This window comes from Polyodon spathula, chromosome 21 (genome assembly GCF_017654505.1).
Source record: "Polyodon spathula isolate WHYD16114869_AA chromosome 21, ASM1765450v1, whole genome shotgun sequence".
Lineage (NCBI taxonomy): Eukaryota > Metazoa > Chordata > Actinopteri > Acipenseriformes > Polyodontidae > Polyodon > Polyodon spathula.
The window spans coordinates 27,440,534-27,459,446 of NC_054554.1; the positions used below are offsets into that span (position 1 = coordinate 27,440,534).

General features: G+C 39.9%; 2 protein-coding genes across 15 annotated transcripts in view; both read left to right on the forward strand.

Annotated features, from left to right (window-relative positions):
• The first annotated feature begins 111 nt into the window (after positions 1 to 111).
• Positions 112 to 5,315, forward strand: LOC121296292 (charged multivesicular body protein 6-like). Its single transcript, XM_041221675.1, has 8 exons — positions 112 to 332; positions 1,526 to 1,635; positions 1,833 to 1,920; positions 2,033 to 2,119; positions 2,748 to 2,813; positions 2,933 to 3,013; positions 3,225 to 3,297; positions 3,616 to 5,315. Exons 1-8 carry the CDS (start codon positions 270 to 272, stop codon positions 3,666 to 3,668), a joined length of 621 nt encoding a protein of 206 aa, XP_041077609.1. The 5' UTR covers positions 112 to 269; the 3' UTR covers positions 3,669 to 5,315.
• A 4,158-nt stretch (positions 5,316 to 9,473) lies between these two features.
• LOC121296290 (brain-specific angiogenesis inhibitor 1-associated protein 2-like) overlaps positions 9,474 to 18,913 on the forward strand; it is a 48,361-nt gene continuing 38,921 nt past the window's right edge. For 3 of the 14 annotated variants that reach the window (XM_041221659.1, XM_041221660.1, XM_041221663.1), the window contains exon 1: positions 9,478 to 9,726. In XM_041221659.1, the coding sequence (XP_041077593.1) occupies positions 9,655 to 9,726 (72 nt within the window). In that variant the 5' untranslated portion in view covers positions 9,478 to 9,654. Of the gene's footprint in view, positions 9,727 to 18,913 lie in introns of all 14 variants that reach the window. The other 11 variants (XM_041221661.1, XM_041221674.1, XM_041221664.1 and 8 more) reach the window with 6 other exon arrangements.

The window sequence follows — 18,913 nt, forward strand, 5'->3', positions numbered from 1 at the left end:
CGTTTTTTTTCGAAATCGTCTTTCTCGCAATCAGTCAGCCAGTGCGAGTGGCAACGTGGGTCCTCTTACGGCTACCGTATTTCTTGTTGCTAGGGGTGCGGTTTGGGGGAGTTTGTGAATTAGAACAATAAGAAACACATCAACAGAATAATAATATATTGACATTGTAAGTAATATGGTGAGAAAGTGAAAGCGAGAGGTATAGGAAAAGCGGAGTGTGTATAAAGCTTTCCGAGAGGCTTGGAGAGCGGCGGGGATGCGGATTCGCGATGGGAAACATTTTCGGCAGAAAGAGACGAACCCGAGTCACGGAACAGGACCGAGCCGTGCTGGTAATTCTCTGTAAAAATATGTAAACAAGAAGAGTAAATTACATGAGAAACACTGGAAATAAATGGTTGATTCTTATACTAATTGAAATGAAAATGGTAACCTGGTGTCAGATGAGGAGATAATAAACAAGGCGTTTGGATAGTGGCAATACAGAACACACAGATTTTTTTTTTAAAAAAGGATAGCAACAGTAAGGACAGATTCCAGGTATGCTGGGATATTTTCGATCTCTTAAAATATACGAAGTATTACAACCCCTATCAAGCTGCTGTGATACATTCGTCTAGTTTGAATAAGGCCTGGACTAGGCAAATTATACAGACAGATTGAGAGGTTATTCCAGTCACGATAGTGAGCGACACAATGGAACCATAGCACGGATAACACCATGTAGTTAGCGAAATTAAATCACAAACAATCTCCGATTTATTGTGAAAAGAAAGAGAAATCTAGGGAGAGACACGTGAAATTACACTGCTAAGGTTGGCCGTCAGCGTGCATTGGTTATTGAAATGTCATCGTTGTTTTGTGTTTGTTGTATAAACTCTAGATCTCGGTCTGTTTAGGGGAGTGACACGTGAGTAAACACTACTGTTTTGAGAAACAGCTTTCATTATTATTGATAGATGCTGTAATATTGATCTTTTTTTAGGGGTTCCCCAGCAAGGTTTCTAGTTCCAAAAGGGAAACATTCGAACCCGATCTGGGGCTGTCATACTGAAAACAGATACAACCTTCAGTCTCTTCGAAGTCGTGTGACAAGAATTCTGTGTGCACTTTTTCAGTGAGATTATACATTGTTCAAATGTACAACACAAATACAAGACCATCGGTAATGAAAGCGATTAAATAATAAAGGAATTACAAGTGTTGTTATTTTTAAATATAATATGGGGAACTTATTAATTTCAGAACAGTTGAGTTATAGGTGTCTTTTTTATATTAAAATCACTGACTTATATTCTAGAAATCCTCAGTAGTTTTGGCTACTGCTATAGATCCTCAATTTAAATAAGTAAACCAAACATGTTGTGATTATAAAATAGACCAGGCATGGTACTGAACTGAAAAAGCCACATATGACTACTACTGGTTTGCAGTAAAGACGACTTAATGGTCAGTAACGTTTTCAGTTTTGTTGGAGCCACCACCTGTCTAATGGCTCTGTATGAATATCCTCCCTTCCCTCCAGCAATTAAAGCAGCAGAGAGATAAGCTGAAGCAGTACCAGAAGAGAATCAACCTGCATCTGGAGAAGGAGAGACTGCTGGCACGGCAGCTGCTGCGAGATGGAAAGAAACCGTGAGGCCTTTTCATTTTATATACAGTACTGTGCTGTAGTGGTTAGAACAGCACTCAGTCGCTCTGCACTTCTGCTCTGGAAAAAAATCAGCTTTACTTAGAAAAGCATGAATTCAGTTGCAGGTGTAATAATTATATGTTAAATTTCAAAGTTACTGTGACAGAGTTCTAAGTCTTGATTTCTGTGTGCGCTGCAGGAAAGCACTGCTGCTGCTTAAAAAGAAAAGATACCAGGAACAGCTTCTGGATAAAACAGAAAACCAGATCAGCAATCTGGAGCGCATGGTGAGTAGTCGACTGGCCTGGAGCACACACTACCAGTCACAGAATTTGTTCATTTTCTTCCTTAAAAAAAAAAAAAATGCTATAAACGTTTTCTTCACTTGTTTTCGTTAAGGTTCAAGACATCGAATTCGCCCAGATTGAGATGAAAGTCATTGAAGGGTTAAAGATCGGCAATGACTGTCTAAAGAAGATGCACGAGGTACTGTGGGCACTTTAACGATTTGGGAGGGGCGGGTGTTACATGCTGTATGTGTTTTAATTTCCATTAGGATAACAGCATATTTAGTTTTACTGTGGTTTTGATCTGGGGGGGAACTTGCCTAGGTAATCTGGTGACAGTGATTATGTTGTAATTGTTGCACCAGGATCCATATTTATTTTAGGTTTGTAAATGCAGTTTGTAAAATTTCAGTTCAAGGCAGAATGCCAGAGATGACACATGCAATTTTTAGTTAGTGTGTGAATTGATGAATTCGAATGAAAGTGTAGCTAGCCCAAAGGCACTACAGATTCAACAATGCATTTCATTCGCATGACTTGCTTTGACCTTGCTAGGGTAGGGGCATTTGGTCTTATGGCCCTTTGCATTAGCTTTCAGAACACAATGTCTCAATGAGCTTAAAGGATTAAAGCAGCCCAGGGATTTAATTGCAGAGAATTTCTGCCTAATTATGTTTACCATGCAAGTCTTTTTTTTCCAGATTTTTATGTGTGTGTGTATTATATCTCTGATCCTCAAAGTGACAGCCTTTAACAGAAAAAAAAAAAAAAATATGTAACCTCCTTATATTTTCATTTCTGTAAAATCAATATGTGCTTGTTTCCAGGTTATGTCTATTGAAGATGTGGAGCGAATAATGGAGGAGACACAAGATGGAATAGATTATCAGAGGGTAAGTAACCCTAAGGTGTTTCAAATCTGGGTATTTGTGCAGATGCCTTGGAAATAAGTTTGCAAGCTGTGTAGAAATCATCGCAATTTATTTATTTATTTATTTTTTCATCCACGTAGCAAATAGATGAGGTGCTGGCAGGAAGTTTAACACAGGAGGACGAGGATGCTGTGCTGGCTGAATTGGAAGCTCTTACTCAGGTCTGTGTCAGGGTGGGATGTATATAACCTTCATCCTTATTGGAGTTTGTTGTATTCTTTGTTTTTTGTCATCCTCTGCTGGGGTTGCAGATATACATTTTTATTTATTATACGTCAGTCAGGGTGAGCTGCTTTTTTTTTTTTTATATGACACCTTGTTTTGTATGTTGTATGTCTTCTTATTCCAATTGCAATGCATGTTTCTTGACAGGGAGAAGAGGAGGTGGAAGAGCTGCCGGAGGTCCCCACGGAGCCCCTCCCCAAGGTCCCAGACACAGAGCCAGGTACCTGCAAGGCTTCACAGAACTGAGTCTCTTCACAGTGCTCGCTTTGTTCATGCTTAGCCACTGGAATATGAACACTTTAACAGTTTTTAAAGCTGGCTTTCTGTTACTGTCACTTGCATTTAATGTCTACAGTGTACAAGTTCAGAGTGTGCTATTTATTCAGTTTAAAGGAAGCTTTTGCTGATATTTGACCATGATGGAGAGGTGTTGGCCATGTGGGTGGGGAAGGAAAACGTCTACAGATAGTTCACCTCATTATTTTACAGTGTTTCCAAAAACATCGTTTCATGCCATATTTTCTGTTTTGTCTTTCAGAAAAGGAGAGGGGCAAAACCAAGCCTCAACAGCAGCTGTTGGCAGCTTCATAACCAGCCTGCTTCTCTATCCATCTCCCCATTGCCCTTCTGTCTCTCTCCACTTCTGTCAATCCTTGCTCCATCCTCCAGTCTTTTTCTGGGGATAGCCAGATTTTATTCTTGATTCGTTTTGTTTTTAAGAACAGAGTCTCACACTATCAGTATTTTCTGATTTATGGTTATGGCTTCCCCCATTTAGGACTTGACGGGTTTGTCTCCTTTGTGTAGGTGTTTTTAAAGCAGTAGATAGGTTTGAGTTTCCTAGAATGACTAATAATGACAATTCAGTAGGAATGAAAATTCTGAAATGTAACGGGCAACGAACATTTAATTATGTTTTAATCGCATTGAACTGATTCATTGTCTGCAGTTAATTATAAGGCAATGGTAGTATCTAATCGTTGCTAAACAAAGTATGTTATACTGACAGTGTGTTAACGGAACTGTAATTTATCATATCAGTTATACAGTGTGCCATGCAACCATGGATATTCTCAGAGGAAGCTTTTTATGTAATGAGAAACAACAGAAAGAAATCTGTCAGCTAATCATTAAGCCCCCATCCCTCCCCTCATAAATATCATATTTCATCTGCAGCAGTCCAATTCTGTCTTCCTGGGAACATATTCATAAAGCTGTTGTGCACAGGTGAATGCAAATTATCTACTGCCAAGTTGATTCTTTTGAATTATTGAAACAGACTGTATTAAAACACAATTGTAACTAGTGCAGTACCTCCACAGAGAACCACTAGGGCCCTCTGTTTCTAACACTCCTGGCTTTAATTGACTCTGGAGGTGAGTACGGGAGAGAGCTCTGCTGATAATTGCGTTGCCTACTTTGTGGATGTTAATGATCAAGTGACATTTGTTAAAGAAGTGCAAGTGATAATTACACCACCATGGGGGCAGAGCCTCATCCTCACTTGAAAGGGCTACGCAGGGTCAGTATCCTCAAATAAATACATTGCAGGGTTAGATTTCCTAAGCTTTTGCTCTGGTACAGTTTGAATATCACAAATAGTTTAAAAACATCTGTATCATAAAACAAACAAAAACTGACATTTATAAGGTTGTCTTTTGTTTAGTTTTATAATACCTTGACCACAGTAGCTTCTCCTTTCAATAGTTAAACCACTGTTTTATCTATGAGAGATTTTTTTTTTGCTGGATTCTGATGCACTGTGACTTTGTGCAGGTCAGTAAGTTAAATTGTAGGCACAGTTAATTGTAAAGTAAAGAGAGGTAAAAGCAGCAGGCAGAAACAAACAGAAGAAAACTGCTCTTTATCCTCACTGAGGACAAATGTGAGAGTAAGCATCATTCAATAAAGTAATGGTCACTAGCTAGTGCAAAACAGAGCTGAATTTATGATGTTGGTTTTGTAGTCCCTTTCAAAGAAAGCACAAAATGTGCAATCGGGCACCAGCATCTTTTAACATGCATCTGGGTGAATGTGCACTTTTAACTCTCCAATCAGTTGTTACCATCCCGTAAAAAATAATGTCCGTTTTGTTATTGTAACCCAACTGTGCTTGGAGGTTTCACTTCAATACAATTCTTACTGAGTATACCATCATCAGATCAGGTGGACGTTAGGAAATAGTCTAGGGGCTGTTAGTTTTTTGGTATGCTGCAACAATAAAAGTATTTTTAATTGTTTCAGACAAGCATTGTGTGATTTAACGGAATATGTGTAACATTATAATGTTGTGTTATTATTATTTGTTATATTAGACATATACAATGCCGAGCTGTCCTCAGCCCTTTTTCGTTCACAGTAACAGAGCCCCTAACTTTCCATTCAGTCTGGACACCTTTGTAACACAGTCTCTGTCTCCAGAAATATGTTTGGTGCTAGTCTTTCTATGTAAATTAACCACAAAACAATGTTATCTTAGGTAGCAGCATGGTGCATTGGTGGCTGTTAACCACAAGATGGCATTAAAACAAAGTGAACCATCCACTCATTTTCTGGTGCTAAAAAATTCTTCAAATTTGGTTAAGGCTCCCAGTTAAAATCATGACCTTGGCCAAATGATTCTAGACTAGTTTACATTACCCTTCAGTCTGACTGCATTTATGAGGCTCAGGGTCTGATGAGGATATGATTTGGACTTTGATTATACTGATCGGCAAGCCTGCAATTGTTCTGGTTTCAATTACCATTGATAGGAATTCCCTGAATCATGCAAATAAAATGGCTTCATGTCACATGTATTTCATCTCAACTTTTCAAGATGCTATCAAGCAAAGGTACAACTGCAGCTTCAGGAGACTTCAAAATAAGAAGTGATTGAAATGTAAATAGATCAGTAGAATGGACTTTAAAGCCACAAATGTATAAAAGCTTAAAGAAAAGTAGTGATTTGAAAATACTGACAGTGAATGTAATCTGTAGCTCCTCCTTGCATACACACAAACACGGATTAGCGTTCTGGCATTCATACTCTCCAGAATGTATATACACCCACTGCTACCGCCCCCCGCCCTGGCAGAACAGCGCCACTCCTCCTCTCCACGCCCTCACTCGTGGGATCCCCACACTGCGTGGGTGATGATGCGCATTCCTCCTAGCTGCCTCTCTGTATCTCAGCTCTGGGTTGAGAACGGTGCACTGTACAGAGCCTCCTCTTTATTTCGCTGTGACACATAACAAACAGTGAAATGTAAGTGAAGGAGTATTTGTTCAATTTACAGCCAACATGGATTAACCATGAGTTATCATAATTCGTAAACTGTCGAATAATGAAATATCGCGGGAGTAATCTGAAATGCAGCACGGCATTAACTGCTCTGTCTGTCAAATCAGCTTTTTCCTGTTTGTTAAAAATGCATATTATTAGAATTACTATTATAGTATATTCTAAATGTATTATTATTATTATTATTATTATTATTATTATTATTATTATTATTTATTCTTAAGAGGGTTAACTTCTCCCAATAATCTTTTTCTCAATGTTTAAAGGTTTCTGGGGACCGCAATAATAATAATATTATAATAATAATAATTAATAATGTCTTTAATTGCACACTGATAAAAAAAAAAAAAAAAACCTTTCCTCTAAAGAGGCGTTTGTCTGTTTGAATTCACATTTAAAATAACACATCTGAATGCCTCATCTGTTTATAAGCACACACGCTGTCTTGAGAGAGGCATATTTACCATAATTAAATGTTACATAGCTGTCTTTTTTATCAAAGCAAAGAGATCCTTAATAATAACAATTGCATGCATCATCAAGCTTTAAGTGTGGCTCAATTCTTTGCGGTCAGGAAGTTATGGGTCAAGATAATTCCCAGTAATCAGTGGCACCTCACTGGGACACAGACCATGCAACCAGCTGGCCATCATGACCAACTTCTTTACTTGCTAAGTGTCAAATTCAGGGCGTCCCTTGTTCTGGGGGGTCTACACATTCTTCAAGCATGTTGACAACTTCAATACTAGGGGTGACGATTCTCAAGAGTCTCAGAACAAGTGACGAGTATCCCAGACTGAGCATTCCCAAGCACGTGGTCTAATAGTCTGTAGGCATGCAGAGCACATAGTGTTCTCTATTGAATACACTGAGGAAGACTTCTGATTGAGACTTTTGTCTTTGAATTCTATGTTTCTTTCAGCATTACTTCAATCTTTCTCAGTGGACATGCTGTCCTTGTGACTGTCTTGAAGAATGAATGGTGTTCATTCATCTAGATCACTGGGCTGTGCATCCTCGCTATATATGCTTACCTTCCTCAGCAGCGGGGTACATTTCATTTCACTTCTGAGCAGAACATTTAAAAATCAGGACTTCTGATTTGAGGTTATACGTGAAAAACACTAATAATAACACCCTCGGGAATGCATCCTCTAAATACTGCAAGAACATCTCGTCCTTTGTTACAATCGAGGTATAGCACACACTGTGATTCTTCGCATCTGTTCTGTCATTTGAATGGAGCAGAATAGCAATAGCAGAAAGAACAGGCACATTCACGTTTGAACACCCATTTCTGTCCACAAACCAAAAAGCCCAGGAATGTCTAAAAATAAACGCCAAAAGCATAAGCTCTAAATATAAGCTAACAAAGGGTTATAGGGAACGGAGAAAAAAAAAACGGATACCTTAGAACTGAATCATTAATTGTTTAATTTGTCCATTTATACAAAAGTATGTCCTGTATGGTGTTCAGTTTCTCTTGTATCGTGTATGTTCAGCAGAGATAATTCCTCACGCTTACAGTATGTTTCTGCTGTGTCGTGACCAGCTACAAATTAAACTAAGAAATCCCCGCCTACTGCTTGCAGAAGTGTGGCGTAAGTGTGTGAAACTGAATTGGAGTTCTGGCTCCGAGGATCTCCAGCCCACCTCTCTCCACACAGATAGTAAATACCATACTCTCCTTCCAGCAGGCAGTCAGTCTGAACAGTGAATCCTCACTGTGAAAGCCACTCAGACACAGTGTGGTCTTATTGCACAAGTTACACAGAACGCTTGCTTGATAATTTAAGAAGTTCTCATTTAAGCCAATTTAATAAACGTGTTCCTTTTTTTTTTCTTGTAGGTGGCTTTAAATAAAGGTTTGATTGTATTGTAGGAAAGGAAGAGTAAATACGTGGCAACATGTTTGTGAAGCTACCCGAACAAGCTCGAGTATAGCTCTGCCTTTTACAAACGTTATGGAGCAGTCACTGCCACTGTTATGCCATCTAAAGTAATAATCAAATGACAAACGGTACCCCCGCTCAGGCACCTGTGTCAGGCTGCTTGCGGCTTGACACCGACTGACATGCACTTAACGTGTTTTTTACTGTGTCGCTGTGCAAGCTGTATTCCTGCAGGGAATTAGTTGCTTAATTGCTGAGTTATTGCCATAGCCAACATGACACTTTTAGTGTTAGAGGTCAAATTTGTTTGAACTGAAAAGGAGCACTTAGTCAAGTCAACAGGTTGCAATGAAGCATGGTGACCACTAGAGGGGGTTCCTCTCAGAACCTGGTTGGCGAGTGTTCTGTACTATGCAGGTTTAATAACATATTGTCTAATAATATTACAGTCCCATGCACAGGCACTATTGCTATTTATTTTGTAAATACCGTTTTCTGTACTAAATGGGTATTTATATAGAAGTCTCTAAAACGCAGATAACATAGGCTCGAATGGATTCTGGAAATAAAACGTACAGTATTAAAAATCTATTTATGCTGTATAGGGGGTGCAACATCAGCTGCTTAATTTACCAAACCCCAGTGTTGCTTAGATGCCTGGCATACCATTGGTTGCATCATTTGGAAAAATGTGTGGTGCAATATAATTATCACTGAAGTGGAGTAATAAATATAGCACATGTGGTCTAGCAGGGTCTGAGCGAATGGAAGGCAATGTGGCCTAGTGGTTAGAGCTAAGAGACTGGGAGACCGTGTAGTGGTTAAAGCAGATAGCGGGGCCAGGTCTGTGAGTCAGTGGAGCAGGGGCTTGAGGTGAGCGGCTTGGTGACATTTCCTACTCAAGGCTGATAATGGGGTTACCTGTCACCTGTTAGTGGGGTCGGCCGAAGCAAGGAAAGGGGGCTGGGCTGTGAGAAAGACCAGCGAACTGAGGGGCAGGGCAGCAGACAGGTATGGGAGTCGGGTGCAGTGATTGTGATGCTGTTGGATGTGCGTAAACTTGAAGGGCTCGTCAGCGAATGAGCTGCGTGGATGGGCGGGTTTATATCCAGGATCAGGTGCAGTGGACAGGGACCGGTGGGCAGAGGGGCGGTGCTAGGCTGAGGAGGAGGAGGAGGAGGAACGATGTTAGGTGACAGAACCAAGCAGCTCGCCTCTCCTGTCCCACACGCTGTCTAATTTAATGCGTGGGCTGGCAGCGTAGTAGTGAGTCGGAGTGCTCTATAAAAGCTGCGACTCAGTAGTCTCAGTGCGCGCATATTTACTGCACCTCTCTTTTGCAATAGCATCTTATTATTTGTACTGTTTGTTGGATAATTTCTCTGTAAGAAAGGGCTTGTCTATGGTTTTGACCGGGTCCTCCAAGATGTCTCGTACCGAAGAGGTGCACCGTATAACGGAGAATGTTTATAAGGTAAGACGCCGGCAGGTTAAGGAGCGCGCTAGATCAAGTTGCTTAACTACTGTAGCAGTGTGACATTTTTTTATCTGTGTTTGAATTGTGTATTAGATAGGATTGTCTCCTTTACTTCTTAAAAAAGATGTTTTATTTTTTTGTGGGTTAGCCACAAGTGTGACTGGCACACTATTTCTTGTGATCTCTTTCTTTTTTTTTTTTTTTTTGAGAATTAAAAACAAACACTTAACAATTCAATATAGTTTCTTTAAAAAAAAAAAAAAAAAAAAAAAAAAAAAAAAAAAAAGTTTGCTTATAATATTATAATATCCTCACTTCTGTTCAGCAGTCTTTATTATTTTTAAAATCTTGTTAAAGTTAACTTCTGAATTGTTTTGGTGAACAATCAACATTCCAAATAATAAAAACAGCAAAAATAAATAAAAATAAAAAATTCTAACACTGTTACACAAATAACGATTCTAGTCGTATTTTAAATGAACAAGTCCAGTGGATACCGCTACTATGAACTCTCTGCTTGTTTGTAATTAATAATTAGGATTATTAAATGAGATGTTTGCCTCTCGCTATTCCAGGGGGATTGTCGTCTCCAGGATAATAATACCCAGTTTGTCCTCAGCGGACGGGAATGAACTACTGAATTAACCGAGTTTACTGCTCAATCTAGATTCTTGACATTTGTTGTTGCTGCCAGCTGTTAGTGTTATTTTCAGCACAATTAATGATATGTGCAATTCCTGTCATTGTTGCTTATAAATAAGATTTCCGATTCACTCTTTTACAATTCCAGTCAGTAACGCAAAGCACAATCCTAACGCAGTCATCTGCTTTATTTATTCTATTGATTCATTTGTGTCTTCCAAGAACCAAGTAGACAAACGTTGTGACCACTGCCTTAATGAGTATTAGCCTAAACGTTTAAATAGAGTTCTTATGGTTTTTACCTGTATTCAATGTGTTGTAAATGATTAGGGAGAATGGGGGACATTCCTTTACTCCTCTCTTCCCACCAAAGGGACAATTTACAACACTGACCTTCAGCTGAGTTATATGGCAGGTATCGCTGGAGCCATTGCTCCTTCCACAACAGAACACGTTTAGGGAAATACGTTTGGATTATCAATGACTTTTAGTTTTTGTTCTATTGTGATGTTTATGTCATATTGTACTTTTTATGTTCCTTCCTTCTAAATTCCCACTCAGGTTGTTCACCAATGAAATGTAGTTTATGTTTCTGTGTGTGTGTGTGTGTGTGTGTGTGTGTGTACACTTTTTTCTAGTTAATTGGATAGTGGTTTTTTTTTTATTTTTATTTTGCAACAAACAGTGGTAAGCGTCAGATGGGCACCGTACTTTGTGACAGGTTCATTGTTAGTCCTGACTAGCAATAGATGCAGCAGATGGTCTTCTGTATCATATCTGCCCCTTACAATTTCTTTAAGATTCCCACATCCACAAGTGGGTGCTTCAGCACCCCACCTTCTCCCTACTCACAGCTATTATAAACCCCCCACTGTACATCTGACCTGGTGCAAATTGAAGAGCCTGAGAGATCAGAGTCAAAGCAGAAGAAATGCAAATGAAAGGCTAGTGAACTAACTAACGGTTAACTAACTTGGGGGGGGGGGGGTAATCTGCACAGCTGATTGATACAATTTAGCGTGACTGGAGTGCAGCAGGTCTGTTACAACCCACCATTTCCATAACAAAGCCCTCCTTCTCAGGCAGAAAATAAATCTCTGAAAGTCTGCAGAGCACTCAGCCACAGCTTAATGAGCCAACTGGCTTATCTGTGTTGTCCAGATGAACGGTTTTGCTCTGCAGATTTCTGCCTGCAGAATTGAAAAACAGTAGCGTGATTGCAGACATGCCAGTTATGGGGTTTTAGTGGTTTGTACATTTGACTGTAAAGAAGGGGGTAAAAAATACTGTGGAGAAAAAGTGATCTCCTTTAAAGAACGGAGGAATGGAAAAGAAGGGGCATGGAATGTCTTGCAAGTTTTATTTTTATTTCCGGTCCAATCTAAGATGCTGAAGACTTCTTGAAGGGATGTATTGGTAGTGATCTTCAAGACAGTTCAGAGCAACACAAAGCTCCAGACACACCTCCTGCAACTCTGGTTTTGGTTGGCTGTGCTCCAGAGCAGTCCCTGGGACAACGTGAGCGGTCTCCTGTCCTGCAACTTTTACAAGTTCTATAGCCAGGCTTCCAAGTAGAAGCTTGCCAGAGCCCCATAACCCTGTGCCAGAGCTGTAGAGAAAGAGACTCTGAGATTATTTAACCTTTGTGCTGGGGGTGTCCATGTACCCTTTGAAGTCCTTCCTGTGCTGGTTCCACCTTGGCGGGAGGTGCAGTTATTAGATCTTGAAGGAGTTTTACTGCAGTTATCTCTGTTCATTTGGAAGTGTATTTACTTTTTTTTTTGAAATGGTGGGAAGGGAATGGCCTCATTTCTGGAAGGAGGTGCCAGACAGTAAGCAGGCTATGGCACAGTTTTCAGATGCAGACGCATGCTACATCAGTCTCTTGCCCAGAAGTTTCAGGTCTTCATGCAGTTTGGTTTGGCTGACTCAGTGTGTGTCAGTGTGTGGGTGGGTGTTTCATAGTTGGTAGTTGGAATAGAATGTACTGATTTTTTTTTTTTTTTTTTTTCTCTCCATTTGCCTACGAGTTGTAGGAGAAGGTTGGCAGTCATTTCACTGTTGCTCCCCCACTCCCCCACTCCCCCACCCCCACGTTGATTCAGTCAAGCTTTACTGCAAGAGAAACTGCAAGGGGCAGCTGCCCTATTGAAAGCATGACCCTGAATCCATTCAATCTCATTATGAATCTTCAATCCAAGGGGAATTCAGAAACCTATGTTCCCTTAATAGTAAATTTGTGCAAGCATGCTGTTTATGCAAGTGTACACATGCACGTCACTGGTTTATACATGGTTGTTATATGTGATCATCTCTTATCCATTTGCTAAGACATTACCTCATTGTTTACTATTTCTTTTCCATGTAGTATTATGGTATGAGGTTATATTGAAAAGCTTAGAGCGAAAGTTCTTTGAGCTGTTCATTGGGACTGATAGAGTTTAACTCTCTCTGGCACCCATTCTGAGAAGTAACGCAAAATGATTCCACTGGGTATGTACTGATTTGAGTCCTAAGAATGTGAAAGGTCAGGGTGCGACCGGCTGCTTCTTTTCAAGTCTGTGCTGTATTGTAGCTCGACTAATGAAGAGATTAGCTTCTGTAAGCATGACAACAAAAACATAAACATCAAAACATATCATTTTATTGCTCCTGGATCCTGATCCCCTCCCCCCACACACACATGGAAATCTGTTCACAGACAAAGCACTTCAGTTGACATTGAGGATGACCTGTATTTACTCCATAACAAAGGGATCCTCAGTGTCTTTTACAGTGAAAAACAGTCCCAGCCAGTCATGAAGTGTTTCTGCAAAAAATTGTTTAAAATTGACACAGTGCTGCATGTATGCTTTTTGTCAATACAGATAGGTTTCTAATAAATAGAACTGCTGTATACAAAAATCTATATATTTTTTTTTTTTTTTTTGCTCAGAAAGAACTTGCAACACCAAGAATAGAAACTGTTTGAACTCCGCTGTACTCAGAATGCTGTAAATAGAATACCTGTAACACTGAGGGAATTCTTCTGTTGCTATGGCTTTCGAGCAGATAAGTAAACAGCAGTTTCACACTTAGGGCTGGGTCTTTCTTCTAATAACAATCTGTCTGAATCGGGGGTGCCTGCCACTTCTTTTTTGATTGCTTCACTTTTTTTTTTTTTTGTTTGGACCAACATGGATGGTATCCTAGCAACATAAACCAGCTGACTAAGCTGTGTCCTTGCAGAGTCAGTGTCAAAATTTCTACAAGGGGAGGAGCCAAGGAACTACAGTAATGAGTTTGGAACTAGGGGAGCTTTCTGGTATTCATGGCAAGTCTGTGTTTCTGCACAGGAATGTAATGGCATGCTCTACAAACCTCAGCTGAGAAAGATTTAATGAGGTTTTGACGATACAGCTTTATCTAGTATTATACTGTGTGTGATTTTATTACAATGAAAAGCATTTAAAATACCAGACAGTAGATAAACACCCATACTGGTAGGTGTATCCCCTTGTGTGTGTTTTGAATTGGACATGTTTGTAGTACGATTTCTTAGTCAATGTTGCTGAATACACCTTGGTGAGTACTAACTATATCAGTAACAGGCTCAGGTTTCAAATATCTCCGAGCGCAGTGTTGTCAGATGTCCACTTGGGGAAAGCGCCACTAGAGGTGATGAGATATTCTGATGTGGGAGCGAGTGAGTGCACAAGTGAGAAAGAAAGAGATGCAACAAAGGTGATCACTGCAAAGTTGTGTTTAAACGTGTTGCTGGAAGCAGAATATTATCCGAGAATTATATGCAGATTGAGAGACCAATATGAATAGATTACAAATAATTATGCAGATTGTAGCACTCTGAAACAAGATGAGAGTTATGGGAGGCAGTTAGTAAGTTAATTAGCAAGGATGAAAGGACTGTAAACGGACAATATCTCCAGCAACTTCATTTTGCTGATGGCTCACTATGGACATATTTACGCATGTAAACTATGCATATACTGTACAGCATTTAAACGGAATTCAGTAATTCTGCTCATAATCTGGTATGTATAGTTTGCACATTTTTTAATGAGTGAAATTAGTGAATATTTCTTGCCAGCATACATTTCATATACACAAAAGTTGAAGATACAGAGGTAGCATTGGGTGTCACATCTGACTGTCCTTTACTGTAATCTTAACCGTTTTTCTTTGTACTAGTGGAGGTGCTCACTTTTAAAATAAAATAAACAGGCAAAGAATACACATTCTGATCAGAACTTTTGTAGAATTCATATGCTCCATTACATCATTGGAACACCCAGGGATTCCGAAAGCCTGCAGTCTGTCTGTGTGTGAATGAGAAAGGTTGAGTGGGTGGGAGAGTCTTCTCTTGCTGCTGGGGCAGGCAGCCTAGAGGCTGGAAACGGGGAGATCGGAGGTAGCCTTCCTTGATGAGAATGCTATTCATTTTGTTAGGTGCCCTCTAATTATATAATGATGCTAGAGACTCCTCCGTACAACTTTAACTTGGAGGAGGCAGGTTTGCTGTTGTCACTGTACTGAGTGCTCCCACCCCCTCTCCGCACACCTCACTGTAATTACAGTGCAGCCCCCACACTCTGATTCACAGGACTTTACTGTAGTGGTTTCACAAAGGGAGGTGATCATACACCGAATTAGTATGATCTGTCGAGTCTTAAAGAAAATATAGTAGTCTATAGTATCTACACGCACTGACAAGCATCCCAGTCATTTATACATCAGTGTTTTAGAAAAACAATTTTTGGAAAATGTCACTTGTTAAAATTCCCCTAGGCGAAAATGCAGCAAGAATCCAAGGTAAGAAATCTATCTCTGCATCCCATTATTCCAGCTAAATAAATTATCCAAAGGGATAAACAAGAATCTTCTTTTTTTTTTTTTTTGTGGAGAAAAATAGAATTGCTGAGCTTTATGCCAACAAAGCGGTTTCTGCAGATTTGTGGGTTGACCCGAATCCTGCATTGAAGGGTGTGCAGCATTGCTTGTGTGTTGTCAGAACAGCTGCGGACTGCTGCTGGGGGAGGAAAGCAGAACTTGAGTAAATCAGGAGGTTAACATAATTCATCAGCTTCATTAAAAGGAGTCTATTATTATTATTATTATTATTAATAATAATATGCAGCATGTGTGTTCAGCAGTGTCTGTGCTCTCGTTCTCACTCTCCCTTTGTTTCCAGGCTTGTCCACTGCTAGATAATCTGCTTGTGATTGAGTGCAGGATTTGTCTCCTCTCTCTCTTTCTCTCTCTCGCTTTTCCTTTCCCTGTCCCATTTACCTCTGTCTCCTGCTGTCACTGTCTGCTGCTGACTGAGGAATACACACCCCAGAGCCCAGCACCGAGTGCATCCGTCCATGGCTGCATAACTCCCGCTGCCCGTGATGGGTCTCAGCTGTCTCCAAGTCCATCGCCTTGAATGGCTGGGCACTTTGTCCTCCCACTCCCTTCACCCTAACTTCTTGGACTGCACTGGCTTCCCTCTTGCAGTCTGTAAACAGTTAATCACACAGACTCAATTTATGGCTTATTGGAGTGAATTTGCTATTCAGTCTAGAACAAATATGAAGTAGCTGATGCATTTAGATTGCATACTTGGCCCGAGGACATAAGCAGTCCCAGAATGCAACTTTCTCTTGTTCGGGCGTTTTTTTTTTTTTTTTTTTTTTTTTTTTTTTTTAAATGTGTAATTGAGATGGAAACTCTTGATAGGAGCGCTGAAAATCAAGACAAGCCTGAAAGTCCTTGGCAATAAACATCACTTTGTGTACCCAGGAACTAGACAGAATGGGTGTGCCACCTGCCAGTGTTTAACCTGTATGGTGTGAGGCTTCAGTATGTGTCAGCGCAGCACAATCCTTTGGATTAAGTAGTAATAGAGTGGATTTTCTATTTATAGTGAATTGGTCTGCTTTTTTTGTATCTATAAATAATTACGCGATTCTCTGACTGACCCTCCTTTGCAGTGCAAAGTCATTTATTGTATATTAAAATACTAGTTACGTACTGCACAGCAGCTGCAGTAGTAAGTAGTATATGGTATGAAAATAAGCAGTACTACTGCAGTATTATTTTATAGTATAGCTGTAATAATACAATGTGTGTTACAATATAGTTACTGTGGTATAGTGGTAGTAATACTAAACCTTGCGAGATGATGTTGTACAGGTTCTGTTACATAGTATTGGCAGGCATTTTTAAAAATATCTACATCCCTCAAAAACTGGGGGCTGTTTTGGCACATTTCGGCAGCTATCACATCGGTTGAGGTTTGTAATTTCTGCAGCATTTGTCTGGTTTAAATATTGTTTACACACTTGATGAAACTGGTTCCCCCAGCACCGAGACTTATATAATTTGTGTATTTTGCAGACACCTTTATCCAAGGTGACTTACATAGACTAGTGTGTGTGAACAGTGCATCAGCTGCAGTCACTTACAACAACGACTCACCTGAAAGATGGAGAAAATTTTGAAACCTAACTAGTGGCAGCTCTAGCAATTCCAGTAAAAACCATGAGAACTAGAACTCTCCATTAGCTCACAGTGGAACCTGGAATGGATTAGACTACTATGCAATGAGAGTCTTGCTGTATATCCATCCCTGTGTTCCCATATCTCTTGTGTCCTGCAGAAGAAAGGAATCAGGCTGTGCAAAAAAAAAAAAAAAAAAAAAGTATAGAAGTCTGTCTTTACTACATTTTATTTTAGCACCTCCTGTACTAATGGGTGTGTGTTGAAACTTATGGATAAGCCCATCAATTTGGAGCTGAATCTCTTCCACAGCACACATGTCTGTCTCAACCTGTAGGAGAGTCAGGGGAACAATCTTTTAATCGTAGTGTGTATTGCCAGCCCAATGCAATTTCCAAATGCATGTAAACAGGGCAGGGTTCCTAATGCTGCCCGGCCATGTGACATTGCATGCTGATTTATAATTTAATGAACATGCCTATGCCTGTCTAACATGGTGTACTAATTAAAGAAGCACTGTCCAATCTCAGAGCAGCGTTGTGTTCCAGAGGGTCTGGGAGGCATGGTTGGTTGATCTGCAACTACTCTATGGCAGTGTGATGTACGAAGCATAAAAAAGCATTCTTTACATTTTCTACTCAACCACACCTTGCCATCAATGCTGCTTTATATCAACTCCAGACTTCCTGTTTTGGTTGTTAATAAAAATTAGTATTTTTAAATTTGTAATTTATGCTACTTGTATATCATCTGTTATTCCCTAATATTTAAGGCTGAGAAATAAAAAGCTATGATGGTGACAAATGGCGATCTGTAATTTGTTATAGCGCATGGCTGTCAAATTGCAGTTCTCGTAGCTTCAGTGCTGCGAAGCTGCAATTCGAGAGGGTGCAGTAGTCAAAACTGCATTCTATCGACACTGTATAATACAGAGCTGTTTCACTGGATGATCTGTATTATGTGTTCTTGTCAAGGCTGTCAATGACAGGCATGCCATTATAAAACTCCAGGTGGAATACAATTTGTGGTGACTCATGGCAGCTGTTTTGCTTTTGACTCTCCTCCACTCAAATCATTTTTTTTTTTGTGCTGTAGTTTTGCTGTGCTAAACCCCTCACACCACCTTGCTGCTTCTGGAAAATAATGACATCCAGTATAAACCATCCGCTACATTTGGGAAGCTACACAGCCCTTATCTCTGAACACTACAAAAGCGATGTGTGATCAGACAAATTGATGCAATTAAATGAGGCCTGCTTACTCCTGTCTCTGATACAGATTCATGTTTTGGCTGTAATCTTGTAGTTTTAAATATTGGGTTTTTCCCATTGGCTTCTTCAGTGTATCTTTTTAAAATGTACTGGCTGCTCCTCCCAAACCAGCTATCTCGTTAGTGTGTTTTTACAAAATCCAGTGGAATATATTCTAATGTGTATATAAATAGCTTTGCAGCATATCCCAGCAGCGAATGGTATTCTTATTCCACATGGATGTAGGCATTGAAGCTGGAAGGCACAATTTAATAAAAACCTTATCGCCATATTTGGTATGTGTTTGGTATATTAATGCATTTTTAAAATGTCATCAAATATGTTTATTATTGCAGGTTGAGAGTGGGCTAACTCAGGGTTTTGCAGCACAAAAGCTTCCTAATCTAATATCTGATTGACTGGACCAGACTGAGTTTTTAAGGAAAATCCTCTTTTACATGTAAATGATATAAAAGGGGAGGATTTTGTAAAGTGATCTGGAGCACTAGTTGTAATGGCATTACATTGCAGGTTGAGTGACTAATAGAGAGGCTATTCAGGAGTGACACGCCACAGCATAATGCTGTGTTTCATAAGAAGTGTGTGAATAATGCCAGCAGTTCAATAAATGACAATCCCAGTCCCTCCGCACTAACCACTAAGCTACACTGCTTCCCTCCCAGCCCCTCTGCTCTAGCCACTAAGCTACACTGCTTCCCTCCCAGCCCCTCTGCTCTAGCCACTAAGCTACACTGCTTCCCTCCCAGCCCCTCTGCTCTAGCCACTAAGCTACACTGCTTCCCTCCCAACCC